Source organism: Lathyrus oleraceus, chromosome 7, assembly GCF_024323335.1.
Source record: "Lathyrus oleraceus cultivar Zhongwan6 chromosome 7, CAAS_Psat_ZW6_1.0, whole genome shotgun sequence".
In the NCBI taxonomy this organism is placed as follows: domain Eukaryota; kingdom Viridiplantae; phylum Streptophyta; class Magnoliopsida; order Fabales; family Fabaceae; genus Lathyrus; species Lathyrus oleraceus.
Window position 1 is genome coordinate 521,932,961 of NC_066585.1, and position 14,147 is coordinate 521,947,107.

General features: G+C 39.4%; 1 protein-coding gene across 3 annotated transcripts; it reads right to left on the reverse strand.

The window, feature by feature from the left end:
* Positions 1-1,474: 1,474 nt before the first annotated feature.
* LOC127107555 (uncharacterized) lies at positions 1,475-5,436 on the reverse strand. 3 transcript variants are annotated; one of them, XM_051044844.1, is made up of 7 exons: positions 5,297-5,436; positions 3,306-3,642; positions 2,987-3,153; positions 2,826-2,906; positions 2,354-2,429; positions 2,192-2,272; positions 1,475-1,989 (listed from the first exon to the last, which is right to left on the reverse strand). In XM_051044844.1, exons 2-7 carry the CDS (start codon positions 3,631-3,633, stop codon positions 1,838-1,840), a joined length of 885 nt encoding a protein of 294 aa, XP_050900801.1. In that variant the 5' UTR covers positions 3,634-3,642; positions 5,297-5,436; the 3' UTR covers positions 1,475-1,837. The 3 variants fall into 3 exon arrangements, with proteins under 3 accessions (XP_050900801.1, XP_050900803.1, XP_050900802.1); XM_051044846.1 differs by having other exon boundaries at positions 3,306-3,553; positions 5,297-5,400; XM_051044845.1 differs by lacking the exon at positions 2,192-2,272.
* Positions 5,437-14,147: the final 8,711 nt, after the last annotated feature.

The following is a 14,147-nucleotide window of genomic DNA, read 5'->3' on the forward strand; positions in this document are numbered from 1 at the left end:
ATAGAAGTTGCAGGTATTAAGAGTTGTTAAAGTTTATAATGTGACAAAGAAAAAGAAAGAAGCAAAAGAGAGATTATTTATAGAGTTTGAAAAGTGAGACCTTTCAAATTTCTACTTCTGAAGTTAAAACCCACTAACGTTTTAGTTTACTTTTTTGATAAAAATCATTAGTAATTAAATAATTTTATCTTTTTATTTAATTTTTGTGGCCCACGATGGTCTTGAAAATCGAAACCATGATCGTAGGGGCTTGCACGTTCCAGACGTGACGATTGAGTGAAAACATGTGGTTTCATTTTAAACGGCGGAAGTCATAAAGTCGATGACGTATGCATGATGATTGGAATAGTGTTGTGATTTTTGAATAAAAACATCATTTTTCTTAGATATTATAAAAAAAAAATCCGGAAACATTTATTAGTCTAAAAACTTGAGCTTCGCAGTTCGACCATAACAATATATGAAAATGCTAAGTATAAGATGATCAAACTATATTTTTCGACGTACTAGTCATTTTAACATAGGTGATGAATTCGAATCACCTGTCAAGGCTCAATTTGCCTATGGTATTTAGAACAACGTATTCTTAAAACCAAGGGTTGGATGATTTAGAAGCATTTTTTGCACAAACCATAAGATTCAACAAGAGAACTCTTTAACAAAGAGTCAACATTTATTGGTGTACATAATATATAAGTAGATTTCGTTTATGTAACAAGGGTTCATATTTTCATTCTATTGTCTTTAGAATTCTATTTTTTAATTTCTAATATTTTAATTTATCTCATCGGCAAATTATATATCGATTTATTGACTTATGATACCTACACAATAATTTTATCTTTCATAATATTTATATTTTTAATCAGACTTACTCAATATTAATTAAATCTCTTTAAGGCTAGACTAATTAAATATCTACCCTAACACCTTAATTATTATATTTGTAGTCCAAAATTCTGACAGAGATATCTAGGCGTTCAAGGATTCTACCATAAGCCTTAGGACTACATAGAACTATTGGTCACATTTGAGAAGCATGAAACGAGAAAGACTGTGAAGGCTCATTTCTTGGTAATTGATTGTGAATCTGTGTACAATTACATGATTGAGAGGTATGTAACATTTGCGAAATTAAGAGCCACTGTCGTCGAAACTAACAAATACAAAGTAGTGCTAATCAACATTGACTCATTAGTTTTGAAATAGTAACGCCCAAGGAGACCATAAATGCAAACCTAACCGAGTTTGATGCTCGTCTAGAGCTCTGCTCCATAAGCAATGATGAAGACAAAAAAGCATTTCCTTTGGAGGCAAGAAATAGGGTGAAATGACAAGAGCTAAACATAAATTTTATAGGAATGATGCCATATAGACATGGTATCGACATCCGAGAACAACATTGTGTTTCTTCAAAAGAAATATACTCATAAAATTCGTCATTCCTCAGATCGCTGTCTCAAACAAAGGAACATCTAAAAACACCCTTAAGTAAGTGACAGTCATTCAAGAAATACACAAATAAGAAAGAAAGTGTTGAGACAAACAAAAAAACATGCAAAATTTACAAGGATCGGGTATACACCACGAGAATTCCAGGCACAGACACCCGTCTTGACTTGAGGCTTATTCCAGACAACCATCCATGACATTCATGCTTGCTCTCCGCTCGACTTTAAGATTCGAATTCAGAAACAAAATTTGCTCTAAGGTATTATCAAAAGCCTGTACTCATGCTAATCTATTCATGGTAATTCTAAATCATACTACAGGCTACAGCACACTTCATTCTACATTTTACAGACAAAAGTAAATGGACTCTCTCATGTCCTATTTTTCACTCAATATTGATTCTAACAATTTTCTTTGCTCTTCCCTCAGAACTGTTTCCTGTTTCAAAATTTGATGCAAATCCTCTTGCTCTACTATGCTGCTCCAAAAATGAAAGTGGCCACACCTTGTTTTTGTTTACCTCACCAACTCTAAAATCTACAGTATTTAATTAAATTAAATGTGAAAATTCAGCTTTGAAAACAATGATTATAAATATGAAACAGAAAATGTAAACATACATGGCATGGAAACAGATTTATTATAATGAAATTGCATGGAAGAATTTTAAAAAACAGCATGAAGAAGCAGCAATGTCTTTGAAACTTCCAAACAACAGCAACAGATTCAATCAACTTGCCTTTCTGCCTATGCACATCATAATCAGGTAAGCGCGCTCGATTATTTTCTTTCCATGTTTCCTCAAAGCGTGAAAGCTCATCTAACAAATAAGTTCATCACTATTCAATAGAATTTGTCTTTACTACTCGAAATGTTTTCAATAAAGACAGTAGCAACAAACCTTCATTAAGATTGTGCAACATCTGTGTCATATCAACCTTCCCATCTGAATCAAACTTTCTCAAAACTGAATGGCCCTACATACATAGTACAAGATATTAGGGAAAATCTATTGCAATGCTACATAGCTTCAGGTTCGAACCCTGATACTAATAAATTCTCCTTCAAACTCTCCCTCTTCCTAACAATTTTATTGACCGACTAATCCAAGAGACCAATCCCAATATCCACTAACAGGGGTCCATCTAAAGACATAGCAAAGTTCTGTATGGACTAACCCGACACAGATTGTTACCTGCGGAATTCGAACATAAAACCTTGAGAGGAACACACTCTCAGGACCCAAACCTTCACCAAAATACCAATCCCCGGAGTTCCCTCTTCCTGACAAGTCAACTACTAACACTAACATTTACTTTTAACTACTGCAGAAGTGCATTCTTAGAGATATTATATATAGTTACATTACATACCTTATCATGGACTCCTCTTGTGATTCTATGTGTTGCTTCACCTCTTGAGGTGTCAGCTTCTTTGCATTCCTCTATCACCATCTGATTCAATCATATCATACAAATGATATTAGCATAAAAAAGTAACCTTCAAAGTGAAAGTGAAAAGTCACAACACATACCCCATCAGACCCCGTCTTTCTGGTTCGGGTAGAAGTATAATAAGCACCGTCTATACCGCCATATGTTACTTTACTAGTCTTAAAAGACATATTGCAAGTGTGACCCTTAGAGGGTCCTTCTGAGTTGCGATGACCATTCTCGTATGTAATACCATTGGTTTGCTTCTCTACAAGTATTCACCCCAATAAGAACATAATTTTACAAAGCAAATATGAAAAACGAGTTTAAAAATAATACGTTAGTATTCAAAATGCGTAGATAAACTGAAATAAACCAATTCGAACATACACAAAATAACAGACCAATAAATAACATTACCATCAATATCATCATCTGGATGCTCAACAAATGGCTCCATTGGTGACCGATAAATTTTCTCATTAAAATTATCAACGCCCTCATCATCAGGGTCTAATTCTTTTATAACAACTCCTTTTTCTCTGTTTGTCTTCTGCATTGATCCTGACGAAGCAGAACTTGGACTCCACATATTATCAAATGAATCAGTGAAAAAAGGATCATCAAATGGATCCCTTCCTCCAAAAAGACTAGGCATCGTCATAATTCTGTGGAAACCAGAACCACCAAAATTTCTAAACCCTCTTGGTTTAAAAACATTATCTTGAACTTCTCTACCCTTATGCATATTCTTTATCTAATCCTCAAAACAAAACAAAGCTTCAAATAACATGATATCTTTACTCATTCAATATACTATGCTATTGAGCATTAAGTAAAACTTGATCACAAGCTTCTTAAATAAAAAAAACCCGATAATCGCATCAAGGGTTTTCAATAAAGGTTTAAAACCACAATCTAATAGGTGACACAATGATTTTTGATGCTACCAAAAACTCAAATAAGAGTAAATCACTATTTTGTATCTTGAACTAAAGATTATTTCCCTAAGTGGTGTCAACTAGATCAATCAATTGATACAATAAAGTTATATCAAATATCATATTTCTATCCAACTCATTAGTATAAAAATCTTTTTTAATAATTTCTCATATAGAGTTTATAATTCTTCTTCTACCTCTAAGAATTTGAGATCCTTCTATTTGATCTACACTCCTTGGTGTGAAATTCAAATTCACAAATGTTTATGTTCTTATCTTTTCTAATATATGTTTTTTTTAAGTTTGGTATTTCACTAATTTATCATCCACTTTCACTTGCTGGACCCATTTAATTTAAAGATAGTGTTTTAGACTTTGCTCTAGTGTAGCCAAGAACGAGCGTTGAACAAAGTCTTTTGAACTTGTTAAATTCTGAAAGGATGATTATGAATTATTAATTAATTTGGTTGGATTTTGTGATTTATAAGTTATTCTATATATTATAATTTTCAAATTTTTGTGTGTATGTAAAATCCTAAGTACCGTGCTACAATCATAATTGTATGATCTTTTACGGTCTGATCCTACTTAAAATCTCTCGTGGTGGTTGATTTACCTTGTTTGACTCAACACAAAAATTGTTAGAGGAGCATATTCTCGGACACAAACTTTCACCAACCAGCCAACCTCCGGGTTGGTGTTACTCCGGTGTAAGGTAGGGGTGGCAAAACGGGCCCGGCCCGCGGGCCATGCCCGTTTTACCCGTCATTTTTGGCGGGGCGGACCAAGGATTTAGGCCCTCACCCTCAAATGTGTCCGCCCCGCCCCGCCCAGTTTTTTTCGCGGGCTTTTGCGGGCATGTGTATTTACATAAATTTTTGTATTTTTAAGCTTAAAGAGTGCAGTGCCCGCGGGCTTTCCCCGCCCCGCCCTCACTTTTTTGCGGGGCGGGTCTAAGTTTTAGGCCCACATCCTCAACTATGACCGCCCCGCCCCGCCCCGTTTTTTACGGGCTTTTGCGGGGCGGGCCTAAACGGGGCGGGCATGCCCGTTTGCCACCCCTAGTGTAAGGGCAAGTTTCATACCGAGTTCAAAACTTGTATTTTTTTTTTTTGTGTGTATTGATGTTGTTATCATAACCCTAAAACCAATTAGGGTTAATGAAGAGAATACACAATAAAAATTTAGGTTTTTAACCAATATCAAACTTATAATTAAGATTTCGTATAAACATGTAATTAGGATAAATAAATAATTTCACGACTCGATATGATGGTTTCTTTTCCTCCCTCAAATAACAATGATTAAAATCATAAACTATATATTTAACCTATTATCTTCAATATCAAGGATCACAATGGAAATGTAAAATTAACACATTTCAATAACTATATCCTAGAAAAACTAACAGGAAAGGTTCAAGTGAAAGAAGCTGATTATGAAGGTGGTGGATTAAACAAAATTAATTACCTGAGATGAAAATCCAAATGAGAGAGAAGAAGGTTGAAGAAGAATAACAAAAACGAAACCTAAAGAATGGGATTAGTTTGGTTTAGAAATAGAAGAGGAAGCTATTTATATGGTTAAAACGGTTATAAGAGAGAATGACACGTGGATTTTATTTTTCTGTTTTATGGATGCGACTAGAACCTTCAGGCTCTCGCCCGGAAATTGATTACCTGGCAATTAGTAACTTGGCATGTATAACCTACTGTTTTTAGGAGGTAAATATGATTCTAATCCCTTTACATATTACTTTTAATTATTTTTTTAATATTTATTGTCTAAATTTGTCTATTAGAATTTGACGAGTATGACTAAGTGACTATTTTATTTTGTTATGTTGGCAATTTTAATATTTGTCATGGTAATTTGATTAAAACATAATTGTTTATTATTTGGATATCTCTCAAAATACAATTATGAAAGAAAGCTTAATTTCAAATATAAACTAATTATATTTTAATCAAAATTCGAGCTATCATGAATGGCAAAAAAATCAATTGTATGGTTGTCATGGTCGTATGATTTCATATCAATATAAGAAGGGACCTAGGAAAAGAAGTTTTTTTTTTTAAGATGTCCATTTTGGAGGGGTTATGATACATGTAATTTGTTCATATGGGAGCAAAAATTGCAAATGAGGATGAAAGCAATATGAATGAATTGGAAGTTGAGGGTTATTTGAAGGAGTTATATGAAGATTCAAAGAAGAAGAAAAACAATAATTTGAAGAACAAACTAAATTCAGAAAAAATTAAAATGGTATGTATTATAATCTCTTTTATGTTTAATGTGTACTTTGTTTTTAAATATAAATGTTGAAGGAGTGTGTTAATGATCGACAGATATTGTTGTATTGCTGAAAATGCACATCATTTAACTTTGTATTTACAATGTTTGATAATGGAATGTTGAATTTGGTTTTAAAAAAATTGTTATGATTTACACAATTTTGGCATAGTAATACTTAAATGTTAGACTGAAATTGGCATAGTAACACCCTAACGTTAGCCTGAAATTCTAGCATGGCAATAGTTTAATTTAAGGTATTCTCTAGCCTTAACTTGGTTTAATAATTTCAAACCTATTATATTATTACAAAACAGATATACAAACACTTTATAACAGAATTTTTGTAAGAATTGAATATAACATTGATGGTTTAATTTCATACAAAAATTCTTAGATTAACGATCCAGATACAAAAATTCTTATAGTAGTAGAATTCTCATAGGACACAAAATACTTATAGTACAAAAATAGATACAACGCAAAATAAAACCAGCAATAGAATGCTTACGGTACACAAAATACTTAGAGTACACAAAATACTTAATGATGATACATGATACTTAGAGTACAAACAAATGTCAAAAAACCAAAAAATAAATAAAATATAAGTCATGAAAGAACTTCATCTCCTTATGAATCACCTCTTTTTAAATCATTGAGACACACCATTTCGAATTCCATCTCAACTCTTCATTCTCTTAGCACTACCACCAACGAGTTCTTTTTCTTCTTTAGGAATCACAAGTAGATCTTGAGCATTCTTTCCAAGACCAACAATGTCTCGTGTTTTGAGCATCATAAGTCTATCCCTTTTTCTTTCTTGAAGTGGAACATGGTTGACCTTTTCCTTTTTGATATCATATTTTTTTTACCTATAAAGATATCATAGTTTTAGCATAATGGGGAAATGAATGAAACTAAGTTTAACATAATAATTACCATAACAATTACCATAACATAACTTACAAGATCACTACTACTTGACTTGTAAGTAGATTCCTTGACAACTTCTGGTTGTTTGAATACAATAAACTTATCAAACTTAGATATTTTGGGTCTTATATCAATGAATGTTCTAACACCACTTGATATTGGCTTGACAAGAGTAGGTTGTTTGGCAGGACTTGTGTCCATTCAAAGTGGTTGAATGTCTAGTATCACATTCTCTCCAAAATCTTTATTATTCAACAATGAGCTAAGGTTTCATGGTCCATCCCAAAAAAAATTCTCAAGCCAATATTTTGTTTAATAGATGCCTAAGTTTCAGGTTCAAATACCTAAGTTTCAGGTTCAGGTACATGTGTATGTGGTTCAGGTACATAAATTTCAGGATCAGTTACATGAGGTCTAGGGCCATGAATTGTAGGTTCATATACATGGCTTTTAGGTCCAGTAACATGAGGTTCATGGTCTTTAATTGCAAGTGAGTTAGGGGCCTGAGTTACTCATGCTTGAGTTGCAGATACATGAGTTATAAATTTCAGGCTCTTTTTCTTTGGGCCTTCATTGTCACTAGTACCTTTGGACCTCCCATATTGCAAATACAAGAAAGTTAACAAACACATGCAATTTTTAGTAAATAAATTCTAGGAATAAAAGACGGCTTCAACAAGATCACTAACCATTTTCTTTGGTTCTCTTTTATAGTTGGAGTTGTGTAGTTGGTGCAACAGGCTCAGAAAAAAATGTTGCATTTCCCCTGAAATAAATAAGTTGTTTATCCTTCTTGCATGTTCTACTGTTGTGCTCATATTCTAAGCACGTATTGCACATGTGGCTTGTATTTGTTCTTTGCCATTTGGTTTGGTTTGTCTCATCTGGTTCACTTCTATGGAGTTTCTTTGGCCTTCTTGGTCTATGTTTGAATATTGGTGGCAATATTATAGAATCATTGGTCTTGGGCCATTTATTTTTCCCATTTATGTGAATGACAACTTCATTATAGCATTCATGTAAGTAGACCTATGATAACACTTATGTACATACTTGATTGGATCATCAACCTTCTTATGATTGCAGCAACACCATGTCTACATTGAATCCCAACCAAGTCCCAAAAGTTACATGAAAAAGTGTGTTTTTCCAAGTCTACAACAAAGCTATCAATGGACAAAACATGTGTTACTTGAAATGTTAATCTCTATGCATATGTTGTAGACTAAGTTGCACTTTTTTTTATCTCCATATCTAATCTTCTAAGTAGCTTAGACATTATCTCCCGCTTGTACTTTTCTAACTTTTCCCTAAGTGTGGCAAACCAACCCATAAGGTAATTCCCCGTTCACTCAAATATAGTAATAATAGGTTTGTCCCTATGTAGCAAGATAATGACATTAAATGATTCACTAAGATTGTGTCATACCACACTTTTGTTCCTTGATTTTTTTAATTCATCTGATGATGGTTGCATATTTACATTTATGTGTCGGTTTAAATCATTCATTTTTTTTTTCATTTTTAGCTTAAAAATAATTATCACTTATCATTCCATGTTTTGTATTTTAATTAATTTTAGTTAAAATGTCATATTCTTATCACATGCATTTATTATTATTATTATTTTAAAAGAAAACCACAAAAATATATCACATCTTTGTTTAACATCAAGTTTCTCTTTTTAACTAAATTTAAACCTTATTTTACTAATCATACATCATGCATTTGTTCATGTCATGATATTGTTTATGCTCAAATTATGTAAACAATCGTTATCTCTTAATTAAAGGTTACAAGCAGGATCAACTAGTGAGTCCTAGGACACAATGCTAAAGTTCTTAATTTGTGATTTTCGTTGGGAACATGACACGATTTCGACTAGGTCGAAATACTCGTATTAAAATGTAAATGTGCAATCTCGACAAAGACAATGGAAATGATGTAGTATAACAAGAGTAAAATGAAAGTACTAAACTGGTGTATGGATGAAAGTAATAGAAAAGTAAGCTGAATTGAAAAGACTTTTGCATTAAAGTAAAGATTGGTGTTTCATGGTTCATATATTCTCTCAATGAAGACTATTTTCTCTTAATGTTGATACTTCGAGTGTAAGTGAGATCCTGTAGTAAAATGAACACCCTAATTCTACAAATGAAAATTATATATATACTAGTGAGAAATAACTGCCTTTAACATTTAAATTCTCAGCTTTCACCACGTAGAAGCCTACACGTCCCTTCGCCCCGCGTTTCTTCCATGTGTCCTTCATAATACAACTTCAAAGTAGTTACTTATATTTGAACGTGACATTTGCGCACCAAAATAACCGCCTCTTCGACACAATTTGGTGTCGTCGAGAATCATTTATGTCGAGATGTTTCCAAAACATTCCCAACAGATGCTAAGTCCCAATTTCTTTTCGCTTGAGACCTAAGAACCCTTTACACGTCATCAAACGATCAACAAGTTCCTACCCTTAACATGTTTTCTAAGGTATTTTCCCTTGTCGAAAATCCCAACTAACAAATTGTCCCCGAAAAGGCCTCTTTCGACGGGCTAGGAGATAAGGTTTTTTTTTTTACCTTTTTGACATTATTCAGCTAGTGAGCTGACGTCATAGTCATCACGACCTTTCCATTAACTCTCACCTTGAAAATGTGTGTCTTCCACTATCCCATGACTCCCATTATCATGACTCCAATTTCATAGGGTGGTGTGTCTGCATGTATCAAATCGTTTCAGTCCCTCCTTTCAGAAAATGCCATGCGCCACGTGTTTTGCGCAATTTGTCAAGTGTAAAGACTGAAGAGTCTTTTCCTTCTTCACTATAAATATTATTTCATTCGTTATTCTTCTCTTTTTCTTCATTTGTCTTCAGAATACTTCTAGTCCAAAGCTTTTTCTTCAATAAACTTAAAAAAATCCCAAGCTTAGAACAATGGCAACCAGATCCAAGAACACTAAAGGTACCAAAAACTCTCTCCCTATGGCCAACATGCTTCAATGCACTACTGTGGTTGGGAACTGATCTGCCCGATCAGGAGGGCCTTCCAAGGTCTTGGTGAATGGGCCGGAGAATGAAATGAGAGGGGGGTGTACCTGCAAGGTGCTCCAATGCTTAAGTCAGAAAAGGTACAGAATGAGGTTATCAGAGTGTGAGTTAGAATACCTGCCCCTTTGCCATGAAAGGGGTATTTATATTGAGCCCCCAGCGCTGGGCCAAGGCTCCTAATGGGCTGGATTAGCTAGGCCCAAGGAGGAGCTGCCAGGGGACGCGTAAGAAGCGTTAAGACCTAGACCAAGGTCTGCCCCCTGGTCCAACTGCCCCTATCCCTAAGGAGACAATATAGGGGAGTTGGGTGACGTGGTGAGTGAGATGCCGTTATGGCTCTGCCCGACACAACTTAGGTGTCCGCGACGTGGGTTGACGATGAGTGGATGGAGATCATATGAGGAGGACCCGCTCGTTGTCCGACACGTATTTAAGGGCCGGGGAGACGTTCTTCGGGCGGACGGTCGTTCACCTGACGTGTCCTCGTGGTCGTTTGGACACGGTCGTTTGGACGTGGGCTTGGCGAGCATTGGGCCGTGCCGTGCCTAGTGTCATGGCCCAGTCCAGAACAGGAGCCCCCCAAGTCGAGTCTCTGAGCCAGAGAGATGACTTATGTTTCAACTAAGGGTTCCCCGAGACGATGGGGAAGCTTGATCGTTAGACAGGTGAGGTTGTAACAGACCTATTCATGACTGACATTTTCTCCGGGAATGTCGGGGATGGAGGTGATCGGTTGGTCTGCACCTTCCTTGTAGTAAACGTGGGTATGACGCGGGGAGGTGGCGTCTTGGTGAGTCGAGGAGACGGATAGGTGCCCGGGTCGTTTCAGTTTCTTATCTTTGATAGACGTGTCTCAGAGTTAGTGGCGTCGCTTCGTTTCGTGCGCAAAGACGGCGTAGGCAGGCTAGGCAATGATGACCTAGCGTGTTGGTCTACGTGCCAAGCCCTATAAAAAGGGGTTGAGTAACTTCATTTCCACTTTTTTTCGCTCACACGTTCACCGGAGTTCTCCACATTCTCTCTCGTTTGCTCGCTCAACCGTCTGGACCGCCGTCTCCGCCCGTCCTCCTATCTGAACCACCGTCTTCTGCTCGGGCACCACCGTACCCCTTTCAACTCAACTATGTCAGGTATGATTTTCCACTGTGACCCACTGTTTTTCCTTGTTGTTTTCTGTCAAACGCATGCTATTTTTGTAGAAATGTGGTTAGGTTTAACTTAGGAACAGTGTAGTGGACTGTAGGTGTATATTAGATGGTAGAAAATAGGGTTGGGATCATACTGTACCGGGCATAAACTTCATATGCCGGGCAATACTCGCATAGGCTGTATGAAGTTTATGCCCGGTCTCCATAGAATGCGCGCGCCACCGAGTTGAGCACGGTTAGTGTCCGTCGCCGCTACGCCCTTTCACTTGACCTGCGGTGGAAGGGTGGATTTGATATGACGTCGAATTCACTCTTTCTGTCTGCGTTTCAGGTGCTACCGGGCGCTTACGACCGAGGAAGGAAGATTCTGGGTCCTCCACCGAAGACGCGACAATCGCTCGTCTCCCTGTCGGGGATGGGAGTGTCCGAGATGGTACCGAACACGCCTCCTCTTCCGGGCAGGTCGACTTCTCATGGGTTGCGGACGAGCCCTTGGAGGAGGAATCAGACTTCTGTGACGAGGCCATCATTGCTTACGCTATGGTCGAGACCATAAGCCGGGAGGATCCACCAAACTGGTATTGCTGCGCCCCCAAGGAAGAAGACCGCATTTGTCATCATTTCCCGGGGAAGCAGTTCACCATGTATGAATTTGCTTTCCGTGAGGCGGGGATTAGACTGCCCTTCAACTCCTTCCAGATGTCGGTCTTCAAGTGGCTCCGGCTGGCGCCGTCCCAACTACATCCTAATGCTCTCGCATTTATGCGGGCATTCGAGTTAGTTTGCCAGTTCCTCGGCATTGGTTGCACCCGGGCTCTCTTCTTCCACGTTTTCCATCTCCAGAGGTCCGGTTCCCGTGGTCGCCACAGTTGGGTTTCTTTCAAGCAGCCCGTGCGTCTGTTCAAGACGTACGAGGATTCTGTTCGCCATTTCAAAAACCGGTGGTACGTGGTGATGCCGATTACCCGGGCTGCCCTTCACTCTCTATACTACTATCAACGGAAACCCAACGGGGAGGAGACGCTGATGTCGAAGATACCGCTGAGGTGGCAGCGTGATCATTTCGATCTCTCCACGGCGCATTACCGGGTCAAGTATGCGATGCTCGGCGAGGAGGATAGGCTCGCGTACAAGAAGCTGGTCGATTACGTGCAGAGCTTCAGCTTGGGGTTCTGGGCGAATCGACAGGGCGTGCCCTACCTGGATGAGGCCGGGGAGCTAATCACCGAGACGCGTTATATCAATACGAAGGCTCTGCTCGAGTGTGATACCGAGGAGGAAGCTCTGGCGTTATTGAGTAGGCAGACTTTGTTTAGCTTTTTATTTCTGTTTATCACTTCGGTCGCTAATGTTTGTGTGTAATTTATTTGCAGGTGCCATGCCCAATGCTCGTGATCGGGTGCTGAAGCTAGCGAATCAGGTCGGCGCTCCTGACCGGGTGCCCAAGAAGAAGAAGAAAACTGTGGCCCGTGTCTCGGAGACTGCTGGCGATGCCGGGGCCGGTCCCTCGCAGGCGGCGAGCGTGATTCCTTCCTCTCCTCCTCGATCTAACCCGATCAACATTCCTGATAGCAGTCCGTCGCCAGCGGCTTCTCCCCTCCATAAACGGAAGCGTCCGGCTGGGCCTCTCACCAGGTCGTCTCCAGGAAGTCCGAATGGACCGGGCAGCTATCTTCTACCTCCCTGCTATGTGGAACGGTCGTTCTTCAAGGCCGAGGAGTCGATTGTTGTGCCTGCGCCTGAGGCCAAGGCTATTCTGGACCAGGACGCTGCTGCCCGGAGAAAAGATCTGGCCAGGGATATTGCTGCTGTCATCCGGGTGATGGAGACGGCCATGGTTATGACCGACACTTCGGTCTCCACCGCCTCGCTGGAGGATGCCCTTTCGCAGGTTCGGACGGAGAAGGAAAGACTATCTAAAGATCTGTCGGACTACAAAGAAGAGCATCAGCTGCAGGAAGGGCTGAGCCAGAAGCTGGAGGAGGTGGAAAAGGAGAGGGACCAGTTGAAGGCTGCTAAGGCGAGCTTGGAAGAGCAGGTGGTCGACCATCAGAAGCTGACCGAGGACAACGCTGGCCTACGGGCTCAGGTTGAGTCTCTCGAGGGAAAGGTCCGTCCTCTGGCAGATGAGACCGAGGAGGAACGCGCCCTTGGTTCGCGCGGTGAGCTGCTAGGGCATATTCGGACTCTCAACCAAGATCTCGTGGCCTGCTTCAAAGAGGGTTTCGACAATGCTGTCGAGCAGCTCGGGCTTCTGAACCCTGAGTTGGTGACAGCAGGGTCGGCCTATAACTGCTGCGTCCGGGATGGTGAGATTATCTGCCCGTTTGAAGTGGAGGAGGAGCTGGGGGGAGAAGAAGAAGAAGAGGATGAAGAGGTGCTCCGAGCGGAGTCTTAGTTTATTTGTTTTTCTTTGATTTTAGTTATCATGGCCTGCGTGCCTTATGTATTTTGGCCTTCGGGCGTTGTAATATGGCCTTCGGGCGTACTTGGCTTCGGCCGCTCTTATCGTTTCTAATGTATGAATATTTTCGTTATCATTCATTGTGCTCGTTTGTGTTTGATACTTGTTTGTATGAATTCGTACTCTGCTCGACTTTGTTAATCTCCTCGGTTTAGGGAACCGACGAAGTGTCGGGCTTTGTGCCCGTGGGTATCGAAGCCCGGGTCCGTTGTTCGAACCCTGGTCCCGAGGCTTGGGCCCTCCCATCGCGAGCTGGGTGCCCTGCCAGTCCTGGTACTTCGACGTTGAGTCTTGGTCAAGATCCCAACCGTCGGGGAGGGTTGTGTTTGTTATGTGACCCCGGATCGTTCCCGGGTCTCGTGGTTCCTCCCTGGGTTTTGGGGACGAAGAGCGTGGTCGTACCTGCCACGTCTCCCCGTGGTGTAT

Coding starts and splice junctions, on each gene's coding strand:
- LOC127107555 (XM_051044844.1), bottom strand. CDS start 3,633: ATGCATAAGGGTAGAGAAGTTCAAGATAATGTTTTTAAACCAAGAGGG. Junction 2,907..2,986: donor GAAAGACGGGGTCTGATGGG/GTATGTGTTGTG, acceptor TGATTGAATCAG/ATGGTGATAGAGGAATGCAA. Junction 1,990..2,191: donor TGATGTGCATAGGCAGAAAG/GCAAGTTGATTG, acceptor TAAATACTGTAG/ATTTTAGAGTTGGTGAGGTA.